The sequence below is a fragment of the Pyxicephalus adspersus genome, chromosome 4, assembly GCF_032062135.1.
Source record: "Pyxicephalus adspersus chromosome 4, UCB_Pads_2.0, whole genome shotgun sequence".
In the NCBI taxonomy this organism is placed as follows: Eukaryota; Metazoa; Chordata; class Amphibia; order Anura; family Pyxicephalidae; genus Pyxicephalus; species Pyxicephalus adspersus.
The window spans coordinates 140,388,733-140,402,065 of record NC_092861.1 but is presented as its reverse complement, the minus strand read 5'-3'; the positions used below and the strand labels follow the sequence as shown (position 1 = coordinate 140,402,065).

The 13,333-nt window shown below is 38.6% G+C and overlaps 1 protein-coding gene across 1 annotated transcript in view; it reads right to left on the bottom strand.

Moving 5' to 3' along the window:
• Nucleotides 1-8,652: 8,652 nt before the first annotated feature.
• MRPS10 (mitochondrial ribosomal protein S10) overlaps nucleotides 8,653-13,333 on the bottom strand; it is an 8,295-nt gene continuing 3,614 nt past the window's right edge. Inside the window, exons 3-7 of the mRNA XM_072409794.1 lie at nucleotides 13,036-13,111; nucleotides 11,429-11,568; nucleotides 10,702-10,810; nucleotides 8,868-8,957; nucleotides 8,653-8,787 (exon numbers count right to left, since the gene is read on the bottom strand). Coding sequence (XP_072265895.1) covers nucleotides 8,704-8,787; nucleotides 8,868-8,957; nucleotides 10,702-10,810; nucleotides 11,429-11,568; nucleotides 13,036-13,111 — 499 coding nt within the window. The 3' untranslated portion in view covers nucleotides 8,653-8,703. The remainder of the gene's footprint in view (nucleotides 8,788-8,867; nucleotides 8,958-10,701; nucleotides 10,811-11,428; nucleotides 11,569-13,035; nucleotides 13,112-13,333) is intronic.

Genomic DNA, 13,333 nt, shown 5'->3' with positions numbered 1-13,333 from the left:
CATGTGAGCTTCAGTCCTTTGGTATGGCATAACCAGATGGTATGTTCTAGTTTCAAAATTGGGGGAATATAATGCCAGCCTTGGTAACAGGAAAGCACATAAGTTGCCTTTCAGGGCTTGACCCCCCGACACACCATCAATGCAACAATAGCCTCATCTGTTCCCCTTTGCTTTTCCCCCACCCCCTACTACAATTAACTACCACTGCGAACCGATCTTCAACCTTGATCAATTTCTGTTATGCTTTCATTGACCATACCGCCTTTCAACAACCATAAAGGCTGCCTCCCTTTCCTCTGACCATCTTCTGCTTTGTCTTGTCCAATCCCCAATAACTTTAGATGAGGATATTTTGTGATATGGGTGTATCCACTTTCATCCAGGTAGATTGTGATTGGAAGAATGACCAATATTTTGGTACTTAGGCAACTTATTGTTGGTGCAAAAAAATGTTCTTTGCCAAAGCTTTTGAATTATTTATTAACATTTCTCTGTTTTTTCTCAGGAGCTAATCAGAAGATGCCAGCAGACCATGCCGAAGCTTTAGAGCCCCGAAAACCTAGGTATTGCATTTACTGCTTAACGTGACCGTGATGTTTGTAAAAAACATTTAAAGAGCGGGCCTAATAAAGTGGATTTGTACTAGCAATGGACAGCTAATCAACTCTTTAGTGATACTTTCTGACGCTTTGGGGTATGGTGGATAGTGTGTCCCCTGATGGGTGCTGTGTTGCATTGCTTGTCAACTACTGCTATCATTTTTTGTGGTGTCTAAATCCATGACTAATGATAAGAAGGGCTTCTTGTCCAAAAGAATTGCAGGAAAGAAATGATTTCTCAAGCACAGCCTTATTACCTGTGAGATCATTTTTTCTTTAGTCCTAATTTGATAACTGTCCTTTAAGAAAGCCATTGGTTGGTATTTATTCTTATATGGGGATCACATTGGCAGTAAGCCTTTAATTACTTTTTGTGTGCTTGTTCTTCATGTGTATTACCATACAAATTCAGTAGCTTGATCAAGATAAAGGTGTCCATAGATCAGGATAGAGTAATCCCAGTCACCATGGCAACTGACATAATGGTCCTCTGGTTATTATTATTACTAAAACAGGATGACAAGGATGTCCTGAGCTCAAGCTTCTCTGCTCAGACCTCCTTATCAGTCTGGGTACAACAAAGCACTAGCAGGGGTGACCAACTTACTTTGCTTTATGTCTGACTTCTTGTCCCATGCTTGTAACAGAAAGGTGGGCAGTGTCATGTTGTCTTTCTGAATAAAAGTATTCTGAGTGCTGAAGCTTTTAATAATTACTCCTATGCAAACCTGCTGTACAGAAACACTGTTTATGCTTGAATTTTAGAATACATGAAAACATGTCTTCAACACAGGGTAATGTAGCAGTCTGTGTTGAAAATGCTGTGTCGATACAGCTAAATTAAATGCAGAGACTGTATAGTTGCTTTTAATAGAAAGCTGTGGGAAGACATTTTAGTGGCTTCAAAAAACATGCCCCAGGTGCTGGTGTGTAAATGGAAACTAGGCTTTACCAGTTGTTAATCCAAACATTTCATAAATGTGTCAAGATGTGTTTTCAATCAATCTGTACCAGAAGAAATGTATCATTAGGTTGACCTCTAAAGAGCATATCCCATTGTTCTAGCTCAGGGGTCGACTACCTTTTGGATTTCATGAATCACTAATTTTATGGACTCCCGACTGCACATGCGCAGGCAGCCGTGTGTCCCTCAAAGGGGAAGAAACTTCCTCCAGAGTGACGCCATGATGCCAGAACCTGCCCACTCTCCCATCGCAGGTCCAGACACAGCCTTGCTCGCATCTCCCCCAGTGCCCTGAGCCTGCGATCCATACAGGGGACATGGTCCGCAGCCCTGGCCGGTGCACGACCGCTGTTCTAGCTCATACTTTGAGCACATTCAGCCTGGAGAAAGACAGTTGAGTCCAGCTTTTATCTAGATGACTGCACTGGATGTCTTTTTATGGGGGTAGCTAGCTTGTACATATTTTGTTCTGTTATATGAAAGAATGGAGTGAAAATATGTATGTAGCCCTATGGGTATCTTTTAGACTGATCAGTAGGAGGGGGTACGTAAAAGCTGTCAATATTCTTCCACTAACAGCAAAAAAAGGTTATAAAAGCACACCCACTGTATTTATTTAGATGTATTGGCTGCCAGACTCCTGGGATTTCCGGACTTGGCTTTTATGTTTATTGATGTAGTCTGAAATACAGCAATATTCAATTTAAAATGCCTCTTAGGAACAGCTGGATGTAAAATATTGCCTTTTCTGTACTATACTGTAGATTTTTCCTGTTTAATATTATGTAAGTATGTATGTATTACAGCCAGCTGTAGACATTGCACCTTAAGATCCTAGCTTCAATATCTTAAATTAGAGCAGAACTAAACTCATTGGTGGATGATGAGCTTCTGCCATAATCCGTATTCTCAGCATACTTGCCTGCGCGCAGTCACCCAGCATCCTAGGGAGCTGCCATCTTCACCGCCGACTCCTTTGCAAACGTCTATGGAGACAGTGAATCTTTTCAATCATAGCCCCTGTGCGTGCACTTTAGATCCATCGTCCCCAATGTCTGGCTTTGTGTGCTGAGCTTTAAACTACATGGCGCTTGTGCCGTACAATTTAGAGCTGAAACAAAAAGCCACGAGGAGCCAGTTTTTCGAAAGTCTCTTTTGTCAAATTGTACTACCTCCTGGTGTTTTAGTTTTTTTGCTTTTTCAAATTAGGTCCATTTTAAGATATATATTGGAGTGACTGGGATTGGATTTAGATTATTTTTAGCTGTTTAGAAAAGAAAGTGACTTTCTAGTTATTCTTAAGAAACTTGTTATTTTTTTACAGGGGAAGAGGAAATCGTGGCAGAGGCAACTTTGGAAGAGGTAATCGTGGGATGAAGGGACAGATGCCTCTTGGTCGAGGGAAGCTGCAAGATAAACCAATGAATGGGATTGTACCAATGAGGTAATCCTAACTAAGTTACTTTGTTAGTATATATTAGTAATTATATGACTCATTTCCAGGGCAACTTACCTGAACAGGTTGCTGGACCTCGCAGACTTTAAGGGGGTAGTGCACTCATACAATGGGTACTTTTAACAGTATTTGAGCAACTGAACACTTTGTGCTGTGTTTGGAAATTAGGCCAACCGAGGTGTGCTGCAGATTTAAATGTAAATAGACAATGCTAAATGCCTCAAATTGTATGTCAACCATTATGATATATTTCTTCTACTTTCAGACGTGGCATGGGACGGATGCATCCGTATATGGACCCCAGAGGTCGTGGTGGAATCAGGGGACGGCCTCCAGGATTTATGCCACCGCCACCACCACCACTTCCTCCAAGAGACATGGGAGAACCCTTTCCACCTTCACCGCCACCTCCACTTCCTCCTCCTCCTCCTTTCCACTCATTAAGGTCCTCAGAGTCCATTTCCTTCTTTCAGCACTTTCTATTATTTTGTTAACCCTTTTTTAAACTCTTTGCTTTATTGTTTTTGTATAGGCGTGGGCCACCTCCACCCCCCCCACCACCAGGGCTAATGGGATTTAGAGGAATGCGACCACCGCCACGCGGTCGGGGTATGATGCCACCACCTCCAAGAGGAAACTTCACCCCACCAAGAGGGTAAGACCACTACTTCCTCCCTTTCTCCTATTTAATTTATATTTCCTATACTATTACCCATTTATAGATCTATTTACCTTTAGTTTTTTAAATGCACAGCTTTAGCCAACTATATAGATGCAATAATATTCTTGCATGCTATTTTTGATAAAATATATCTAAAAATACCTATTAAGTACACATTTGAATTTGTGTTTTTTTATCTCTATAACTATTTAAATCCAGTTTCCTATATAGCAAACACTTGTGATTTTATCCCCCACACAGCTTTCCCAATGGACGCGGTGCTGCAGCACATCCTCCGCCACCTGGCCGGGGCCAGAGATGGCCCGTCCCGCCAGGTGGCAGACGCTTTTAAAGAGACACACTGTTTAGAATCCTTTACAGATTTTAACTGACCGGAGGGCGAGACAGATTTTTGCTTTTGTCTTTTTATTGCCAAACAAACATTTTTAGTTGAGTTTCGAAAAGGAACATTTTTATTTTCCAACAACCCTTACATGTTAAATGGCATACAAAAAAAAAAAAAAAAAGGCCAAAAGGCATTATATAAGACAGACAGTATTTCTTTGGACAATTCACCAGACATGTATTTCATAATTAAGTGTGGACGTTTGCTGCACAACGGGAAAAGAACTCACAAGATGGGTCAAGCATTTAATGTAATTCTAATTTAATATTGGACTTTTTTGCAACTTTTTTTTTAACGGTTGCTATCAGTGTTTTTATTTGTGTATTCAGCACTCCTACAAGCTACACTTGTCATATAGATTTTTTAATGTAATAGTAAATGTGAACGCTAAGCTATGTGAACACTATCTGGAATGTTGTGAGCAGTTTTTAGGAATAGAACAAAAATACTCTTTCTAATGTATACAAAGCTTGACCTAATTTGACTGTTGGGATTTATAGGCTAGTGTAACTGTAACCTGTAACACTACAGTGAATCTGTCATGCGCATGTATTATTTATTTGCATTACTTCCAAGCTTTTGGAAGAGTGAAAATTTGTTGCTAAACTTAAAATCATTCACACAGATTTATTTGTGTCCTTGTAAAACTATTTCATTTTTTTTTAACCCAAAACTGTATACTGCCTCTAGTAGTGTTTTTTTATAATGTGAGCAAAAACAAACTGAAACATGTTAAATTGTATTGTTTTTTTTTAATGTAATTTATTTTAGCAGTACTGTTAAATTGTAAAATGTACATTGGTATGAAGGAAGCGCTACTTTATACGTAACGCTAAGGCCATTTAGTCTGGCTTTGTTATTAAATCACCAAAGCCAATAAACAGTTCGCAGATCAGTAAGAATAATAACATTATAAAAGAAAGATAAACAGAAATACGCAGTTCACACGCATAGAAGACTGATGTCTTTTTCAGATTTTTACAAACTGTTACATTTCTTTAGCTCTGCAGTTAACAAGTAATGTTTACATTGTAACACTAATGTATACTCCTGCCGAAAACAGTATTACTTTCATGTTTAATACCTTTATTTTCTTTTTTTTTACCCTAATACAAATGTAAAACTATTTGGACTCGTGTTTTAGTTTTTATTTTTTTTTTAACAAGCAAGTTAATTTTTTAAGCATTTTACTGATGCAAGGTGTGTCAGAGATTTTTGTGTTGCAAACTTCTACCAATACACCGCTAATAGAAAATCAAAGGATAACTTTAAGTAATCATCAATACACATTCATTTACATGTAAACTGGTAATATATTTCTATTCTGTAAGGAAGAAATAATTCAGTAGCATATTGCTGATCTCTATGGAAACTGGCTCTCAGTGGCTACAGGCCTTAACTTAAAGTGGCCCCGCAGTCCACACAAAACGGAGGCAGACTTTTTGTGGTCAGATTTACACTGCCATGAGAATGCAGCCTGGCTATTCACTTGCATCCTGTGATATGACTAAGGTCCAAAAGTGCTAGTAAAGTAGCAGGCAGCAGAAAGCCAACAAAACCCATTCCATTGTTCAGTGTAGTACTCTGGGGTATTTTATAAAAGTGGTATTTGTTTTGATTATAAATAAACTAATTTTAATTTAAAGAAATTCTACATTGTACGTTTTGCATCAAATTTGTTTATATACCTGTAGTCCAGTTTAAAAAGCCTTAAGTGTAATGGTCTCTGAAAGCTCCCTCTTTCATTTTCATTTGGACGTCATGTTTAACCAGCTCATAATGGCATAACTCTTGTGCATGCAGAATTTAATCTATCCTGGCACCATGTCACAGTGAGCGTGTATGTGCAGCCCGTTGTACATTTTTAAGACATTGTGAGCAGGCAGGTAAAGCATCTGTTGCTGAAAGACATATCTCTTGTGCTGTAAAAATCCTGCCTGTCAATTCCCTCATGGTATTTTGTAGGTATGCATTTAAAATGATTTCTCCTTTTTTGATAGTGTGCTATCAGAAAAAAATGATGTAAAGGAGCAAGCACCATTTTTTGATAGAATGATAGATAAGTGTTGTTCTCCAAATGGAACACACTTGAAAGTTTGTTCACCATACACTTTATTAGAGAATGCTGAATAGTGGCATTGTCACTGTCTGGTTGATTCTTCAAGGGAACCTATAATGAAAACACTTTAGTGTGAGGAAACAAAGTTCAGTTTATGGTATTCCCCCTCACAGCAGAACCAACCTAACAAAAGATTTAATGCTCCTTTCTATCAGTAACTAAGATAAAGAAATCTAAACAAAGAAAACCTGCTTAATTACAATGTACACTTTTGTTCCCTTTCCTCCAATTGGTGATTGATATTCTTTGATAGTTTTGAAGACCTTGTTTAGTTTTATTTGTAGCTTTATGTGGGGGGTAGAGATATTTGCTTATTTTGTAAGCAGATAAGACGTGATGGTTGTGATGTGATTTTCATGCAAATCTTGCAGACCCAAAAACTTATGTAGCTGAATTTTTTTGCAAGCTGGATGATTGTAGTGCAATAAATGTAAACCAATTGGGTAAATAAGTACATATTTAAAAGACTATGAAATATAATAGAGCACAGAACCATGCATATCTGTGCATTACTTATGGCTGTTCTTATATAAAGCTCCGACTCCTTGAGTGCGGGTAGTCAGGTTCCAACAGTCTTAAGACCATCATGGTCTTTGCTGTCTTGTCTTTATCCTGTGCTTGTGCACTGGTGCCCACCATGAGCACAGCTACAAACAGAACTTAATAGGGCCATGCACAGAATGAAGAGCGGCCAGATGTGTTAATGGCGGTGGTGTAACACAAACCCAGATTGTTCACACTGTCCTAATGATAAAATGCATTGTAAAGCCACTTTTATAGAATACCCAGCTAAAATGTCTCAGTCATGTTTCTGGAGAAGTGAAAGGGGGGGGCATTATCATGCCTGGCTGCCTCTGTTGTGTGGGCAGAGGGTATACTCTAATCTGCAATTAAGTCCCAATAGGCTGCATTAGCTTCTGTCATGTCCTTACTCTGCTGTGCAAGTTATCAATCCTTTATGTTAGTACCCTGTCAACCTGTGAAAAAAATGATGCTGTTGTTGCTATTATTGTCACCCTTTGAAGCACATTGAAGATGGTATGCAGACCATTGAAGAACTTTGCCACAGACTTTTTTTTAAGGTGAGAGTGACTAATTTGTTTTCTTTTAATCTGTGTGCTCATCATCTCGGCTATCAGGTAAGACTCCATGTTCAGAGATATGCTGTCATCTCTCAATGTTTGCCTCTAATTTGCAATTCTTCCCCCTCTGTGTTAACGGAAACCTGTGCTGAGACAAATTCAAAAGCTGTATTGCCGTATTGTATCTCTTATTAGCAATGGCATCATCCAGATTTATTTCATTACAGGATTCCAATAAGCTTTGCAAAAGGTGATAATGGTTGTCTGTAGGCTGCCATTACCTGGAATAACTTAAGCATATAAGAATGGCTTTTAGTGTGCTTTATTGTAGTCACAGTTTTTTTTGGGGGGACTTTGTCATACATTTGGGTAGATAATACCAATAGCAACCCCTAGCTTAGATTTAGTGCAGTTGGTTCCAACTGAAGTGAGACCTGAACCTGATAGAACATTTCCAAGGCTTTACATTTTAATGATTAAAAATGTTCACTGCAATAAACCATTTCTAATGCATATGCTATCCTGAAGCACACAAACCTGGCTTAAAAAAAATTACCGGGAAACACAAGTGAATACTTGGCATTCATTTAAATAATACACACTTTACTAGCTGTCGGGGGGGAGGAACATTTTTTCATTTTAGTTTTCTCCACAGGAGCCAAACAAATATTAGAAAGATCTTTTAACACATCTATAAAGCTGTCCACCATTCCCCTTTCTGCTCTGGTAGACTTTATTCAATGCTGCTTTATTACACTATTACTTGAGATTTTAGAGAATTGATACACTTTAAAAGGAAGTAGTGATTTAGTTCATATATTGGAACTATATTGTCATTACAAATGGAAGATTAAAAAAAAAACAAAAAACACCGCTTTGCACTATTTACTAAGTTCAGTGACCATTCACTTTGCTAATGAAATAGCATTTGCTTTATAAATCAATGCCATGTGTTCTAAAGCACAAGCATTTGGGGTGTGGAAACAATCAGAATTTCACAACTGCGTATTCCAACTGAACACAGCTTCACCTACTTTACAAAATTATAGTAAACGGTCCCTAATGTTGGTGCCAAAGAGTGGGCTCTAAGGGATGTAGGGAAAGTATTCCATAGATGTAGGAAACCATAGGTAGTCTTGGCTGCAAAATACATGGCTTGGGATGCTGCACTAGGGTTGGTCTATAGAGTAGAACTTCGATCTTCCATTGGATGGGGAAAAAAAAAAATCTACAATTGTGTGGCAATCAGCAAAAGTTGCTGCTATCGGTCAGTTAGAACAGCCATAGACAATAAGACTGAAGTCACCGCACAGCCAGTCCTAGTTTACAATGAACCTCACAAACAGAAAAATACAACGCCAGGAAAAGTGTGAAAAGACAAATTTATTATGACAATGTAAATAAAGCTTTACAAAATCAGGACTGCTCTTTCTGTTCATCAGCATTTACAGTGTCCCATATTGGACTTTGCAGATGGTCTGGTAACTTCTCAATCTTAGTCTGTGGGTGAAAACAATACAAACATTTAGTGCATTTCTACAGATCCTGACAGTCTTGTTCACTCAAGCATCAATACTTACTTTTGTGATTTCCAAAGCAACACCTTCTGGGACATTACGTTCTATGTATTCCAGGTAGACATTAGCAGTGCTCCCAGTCAGGTGTTTTAGCTGGAATACAGAAGAAAACCATATAACAGAAGTTATATTTTTTAAAATAATTCAGAGAGCAAGAACGTTTTTAGGGCAAATCTGTGCTAAAATATTCCACTACTGTTGTGCTGATCTGATACCATCCATAATAGTTCTGGGGCAGCAATCAGGATAAATGGAAGCAGGAGAATAAAGCTAAGTACACACTTCCAATAATTATCATTAGAAAACGAACGATTACGACCAATCAACGATTATGCACAATTATACGGTATTTGAACAATTGTATTGTGCACAATTCTGTACATACTGTAACGATATGATCGTTCAAATATAATCCACCAATATGGTACTCACGCTAGATACAATCGTTTGAACGATGCAGGGAGTGACATGTAAAGGAGAAAGTGTAATGCAGAAACATGCAGGATCACTGAATGACTGCTCACACGATAGATAGTGAGCGATATTCGGCCAATCAGATCCACCGTGACGGTCATTTATTTCCAAAGACAATCCTCGTTCGTCGTCATTTTTTGTGAACGATTTTCGTTTGTTCGTTTTCAACAATAACTATTGGAAGTGTGTACCTAGCTTTAGTAACAGAGCCAGGAAATTAGCAAAGGTCACAAAAACAATTTTTGTAGCCTTTCCCTCACTAGCATTTTTTTCTTTTGTTAATATTGTGTGTATTTGTTATGTGATGAGTCTTCAAACTTTTTAGAGAAAAAAAACTTCAGGACTGGTCAGTCTCTATGCTCCAGTTATGTAATAACCCCTCTGCTGACTGCTGAGGCCTGTTGGTCAGGAGCACGCTCCCATCAAAGCCGGTGATCAGTGGCTATGGTAATAAATAAGCCGTGCCAGAGGGGTATTAGTGTCACAAGAGAATCTTGAGTAAGGAAATTGTCCATTCAAGTCGTCAATTATTAAAGGACGTTTAGAGACTCAATGCCCACCAAATACATACAGTATTAAAAAGGAAAAGGGGAAACTAATGTTTACTGCACATTCATGGGGTAAGAAGGCAGGTGTAACATTTGCAATCACATTTGCATTTTGGGGCACAGAGATTTCTGAGAACCGCTAACGGATTAAAGTGAAGAACAGAATTTTTATTCCTTAAAAAAAAGCAAAGTTGGTTTCTAAATTCAGTAAGTCAATTTGTTAGTAAACCCCCATTATCAGGGTTACGCAGCCTTGCAGGGTGGTCATGTTTCATTTGACCTGCTCTCTCTGCCAGGGGACGTTCTAAGCCCATAAAGGTCTCTTCCTGCCAAAAGACTAATTAAGCGTGGCAGCTACAGGAAAAAATGCGAGTGAACAGCAAGATAATTTGCTAAACATTCTAAATCTATCTAGCTGCCAACCACAGAACAGACAGGCCAGACTTTTGTGATAATTTCACATTTTTAATTCTTTAAATCAAGTGCATTAGTTCTGTATGTTGGGTAAATATAAAATATTGCAAACTAGAATAATGTCTATCTAGCCAAATGATGGTCCTCAAGTTTCCTTTTCACCGCAGTGAAAGATGTGCTAAAATATTTTACAGAATTCAAAAGTGTATATAGTTTATGGTACTGTTGTATTTATTAAAAAACAAAGATTTTGTAAATATTAAAATATTAATAAAAAAGCAAGAAACAATGTAATAAAACTAATCCCTGAGCCTTTTAGTTGCCAGGTGCCTGGAACACTATAGTAAAGCACAGGCTGCTTGGAAAAGAAAGCTCCCCGTTATACTGTAGTAATTCCTTACCTCTAAGCACCTGTAATAAGTTCTCATTTCATACTGGACTCTGTGTTTTTTAAAGATGTGTATGGATTTCAAAAGAGTAAATCTCTCTATTTTTCTTCTTGGTTCATACCTATTAAATACAAAACATACATCTCTAAAACATGTAAGGTACAACACAAGTCCAAGCAACTACAAAGACAAAATGGAAAGCAGTGGGCACATTTATTAAGACTGCAGATCTTACTGCAGTAACCTGGTAGACTAATTGGCTGCTACAAGGAGCTTTACTTTTTGCATCAATGTTGTTCGTCACATTTCTTATATACCTTAAACTAAAAAAATCACACATCATGAAATTTATAATATTTCTAAACCCCTGAAAAAGACTATACATAAGAAAAAGAAGAATACTGGCTAAAGCAAAATCAGAACAGGTTGTTTAGAGGAAGTGCATTTTACTAACCTGCCTATTTTGCCAGTCTAAGCGATTCTATAATGCAAATCTAGTATTACATGGAATTCCCAATTTCCACTTAAAAGCAGACGGCACAGAAAAAAAGGAGGAACCTGGGTGCAATACACCACATGATGAAATTCTGAAAAGCACAAAGCATTAGTTTAAAGCTAGAAACAATTGTTTTCTTAAAACTGAACTGGACATTTCAAAGTACTTAAGTCTACAATGCAAGCACTTTCCTTGCATGGGTTGTTTAAGTCTTTGTTTACCCCACACCTGCCCAATACTTACACTTTATCCACACAGATGCCAAGTTCATTAGCTGCCAAGACTGTAAAGTGCTCATAGCTGTCCAGAACAGCTTTGTCATGGCTTTTTGCTAACACTTCTATCTTCTTATACAGGATGTCTGGTTCATCAGTGGTTCTTATCTGTACATAGAAAAATAAACTATTTTGAAATAAGTTTGTGGTGTCCTGTTGTCTTTATTTGTAGGCAGTAAAAGAAAACTTGTCAGTATTGTTTGGTTCTAGTTAACTTTTCTGTACCAAAATACTGCATACCTTTTCTCCAAACTAGTTTTAATGCGGGAGACCAGGGCTTGGTAGAAAACTCTAAAAGCAGTAAAAAGAAAAAAAACAAGGTTTACTTAAAACCTTATCTTATTCTTGTTTTTATATATTGACGAAAAGGTATGTCTCTTCTGCAATTAAAGCTTACTGCTTAATTTTTTAGAACAGGGGTGTCCAAACTTTTTTCAAGAGGGCCAAATTTGGTGAGGTGAAATGTGTGTGGGCCGTCCGTTTCGCACTACTCAGGGTTAGTATGGGCGTGGTCTGCGCAGGTCCCACACAGCACACAACCACCATGGTGATGTGAGGGATTCCCTGTGCACTGAGTACGGTGTCAGTGCGGGCTCCATGTAGAGCACATTCTTGGAATCAGAGTGGGTATATGAAATATAGCTTTTTTGTATGCATCTATTTTACACTTTGGTCAACAGTGCTGGCGGGCCACATATTATTTTATGACAGAGGCTGCGGGCCAGTGGAAATCTGAACATAGGGTCACAATTGTCCCCCTCGGGCTGGACTTTAGACATGCCTGGTTTAGAATGTACAGTGAACCACACACTCATATCTCAGTGTATTATCAAGTTCTCTACTCTCCTGTCATTTCTGTTCCTGACAATTGAGGCAAATTGGATTCTTACAGTGCCAGTGCTGTATTTGCAATAATTCAGCCCTAGTAGGGTTAGAATCATGCAGTGCTTACTTGCCAAAAACACTGCAAAGATGGCGGGGTGCTTCTTCGGTCATCCCCTATGTCTGCCAGTGCTCTACATGCTTTCCTGCTCTCTGCTGAACTATCTTACCTGCACTCCACAGGAACTGCTATAAAGGATGTCCTGTGATAATGCCACAAAGTGTCAAGGTCCCCGAAAGAATAACCAGTTTTTTTTTTTTTTTTTTTGCATAAACTTGTTCCGGGGATGGGGATGGGGATGTGGATGTAGAATGTCTGTCCGGGTCAGCTGCAGTCTTTACGCTTTAACAGGAAGGATCTGTGTTCTCTCCCTTGTCTCTTCATTTGGCCAACGATGTTAGTCGGCTCCACCAACTTGTCATTTCTTTATCATGTTAGTTGGCTCCACTCTTTTGTCATTTCGTTCAGCCAATCATATTAGTCAGCTCCAGTCTCTTGTTATTTTGTTCAGCCAAACCACACAAGCCAACTTTTTGCAATCGGCTGAAAGAAATGACAGTAGAGAGGACACTGATCCTTCTGGAGTAGACTGCTGCTGACAAAGATGGCTGTGACCTAGTTCGACACAGTCCACAACAAGGTGGTTGCAGTCCCCCTCAAGGAATGCTACTCACAAGATGGCGGAAACTTACCAGCTTCTGGACTCTGGACTGTATGTCACTTATTTGGGGGACAGCAGGCTGGGCACTTTCAGCTGTGCTTGCATCCCTGTTTACAAAAAGAAGAGTCAGCTGGAAACACACTGCAGACGTGAGGATAATATCACACAACCCGAAACGTTTTGTACTAATGTACTGCCAAATATAAAAGGGCCAAGATGGCATTGTGCTACTAAGCATGTTACCAAAAAAGATTATTATTATTATTATTAAACAGGATTTATATAGCGCCAACATATTACGCAGCGCTGTACATTAAATAGGGATTGCA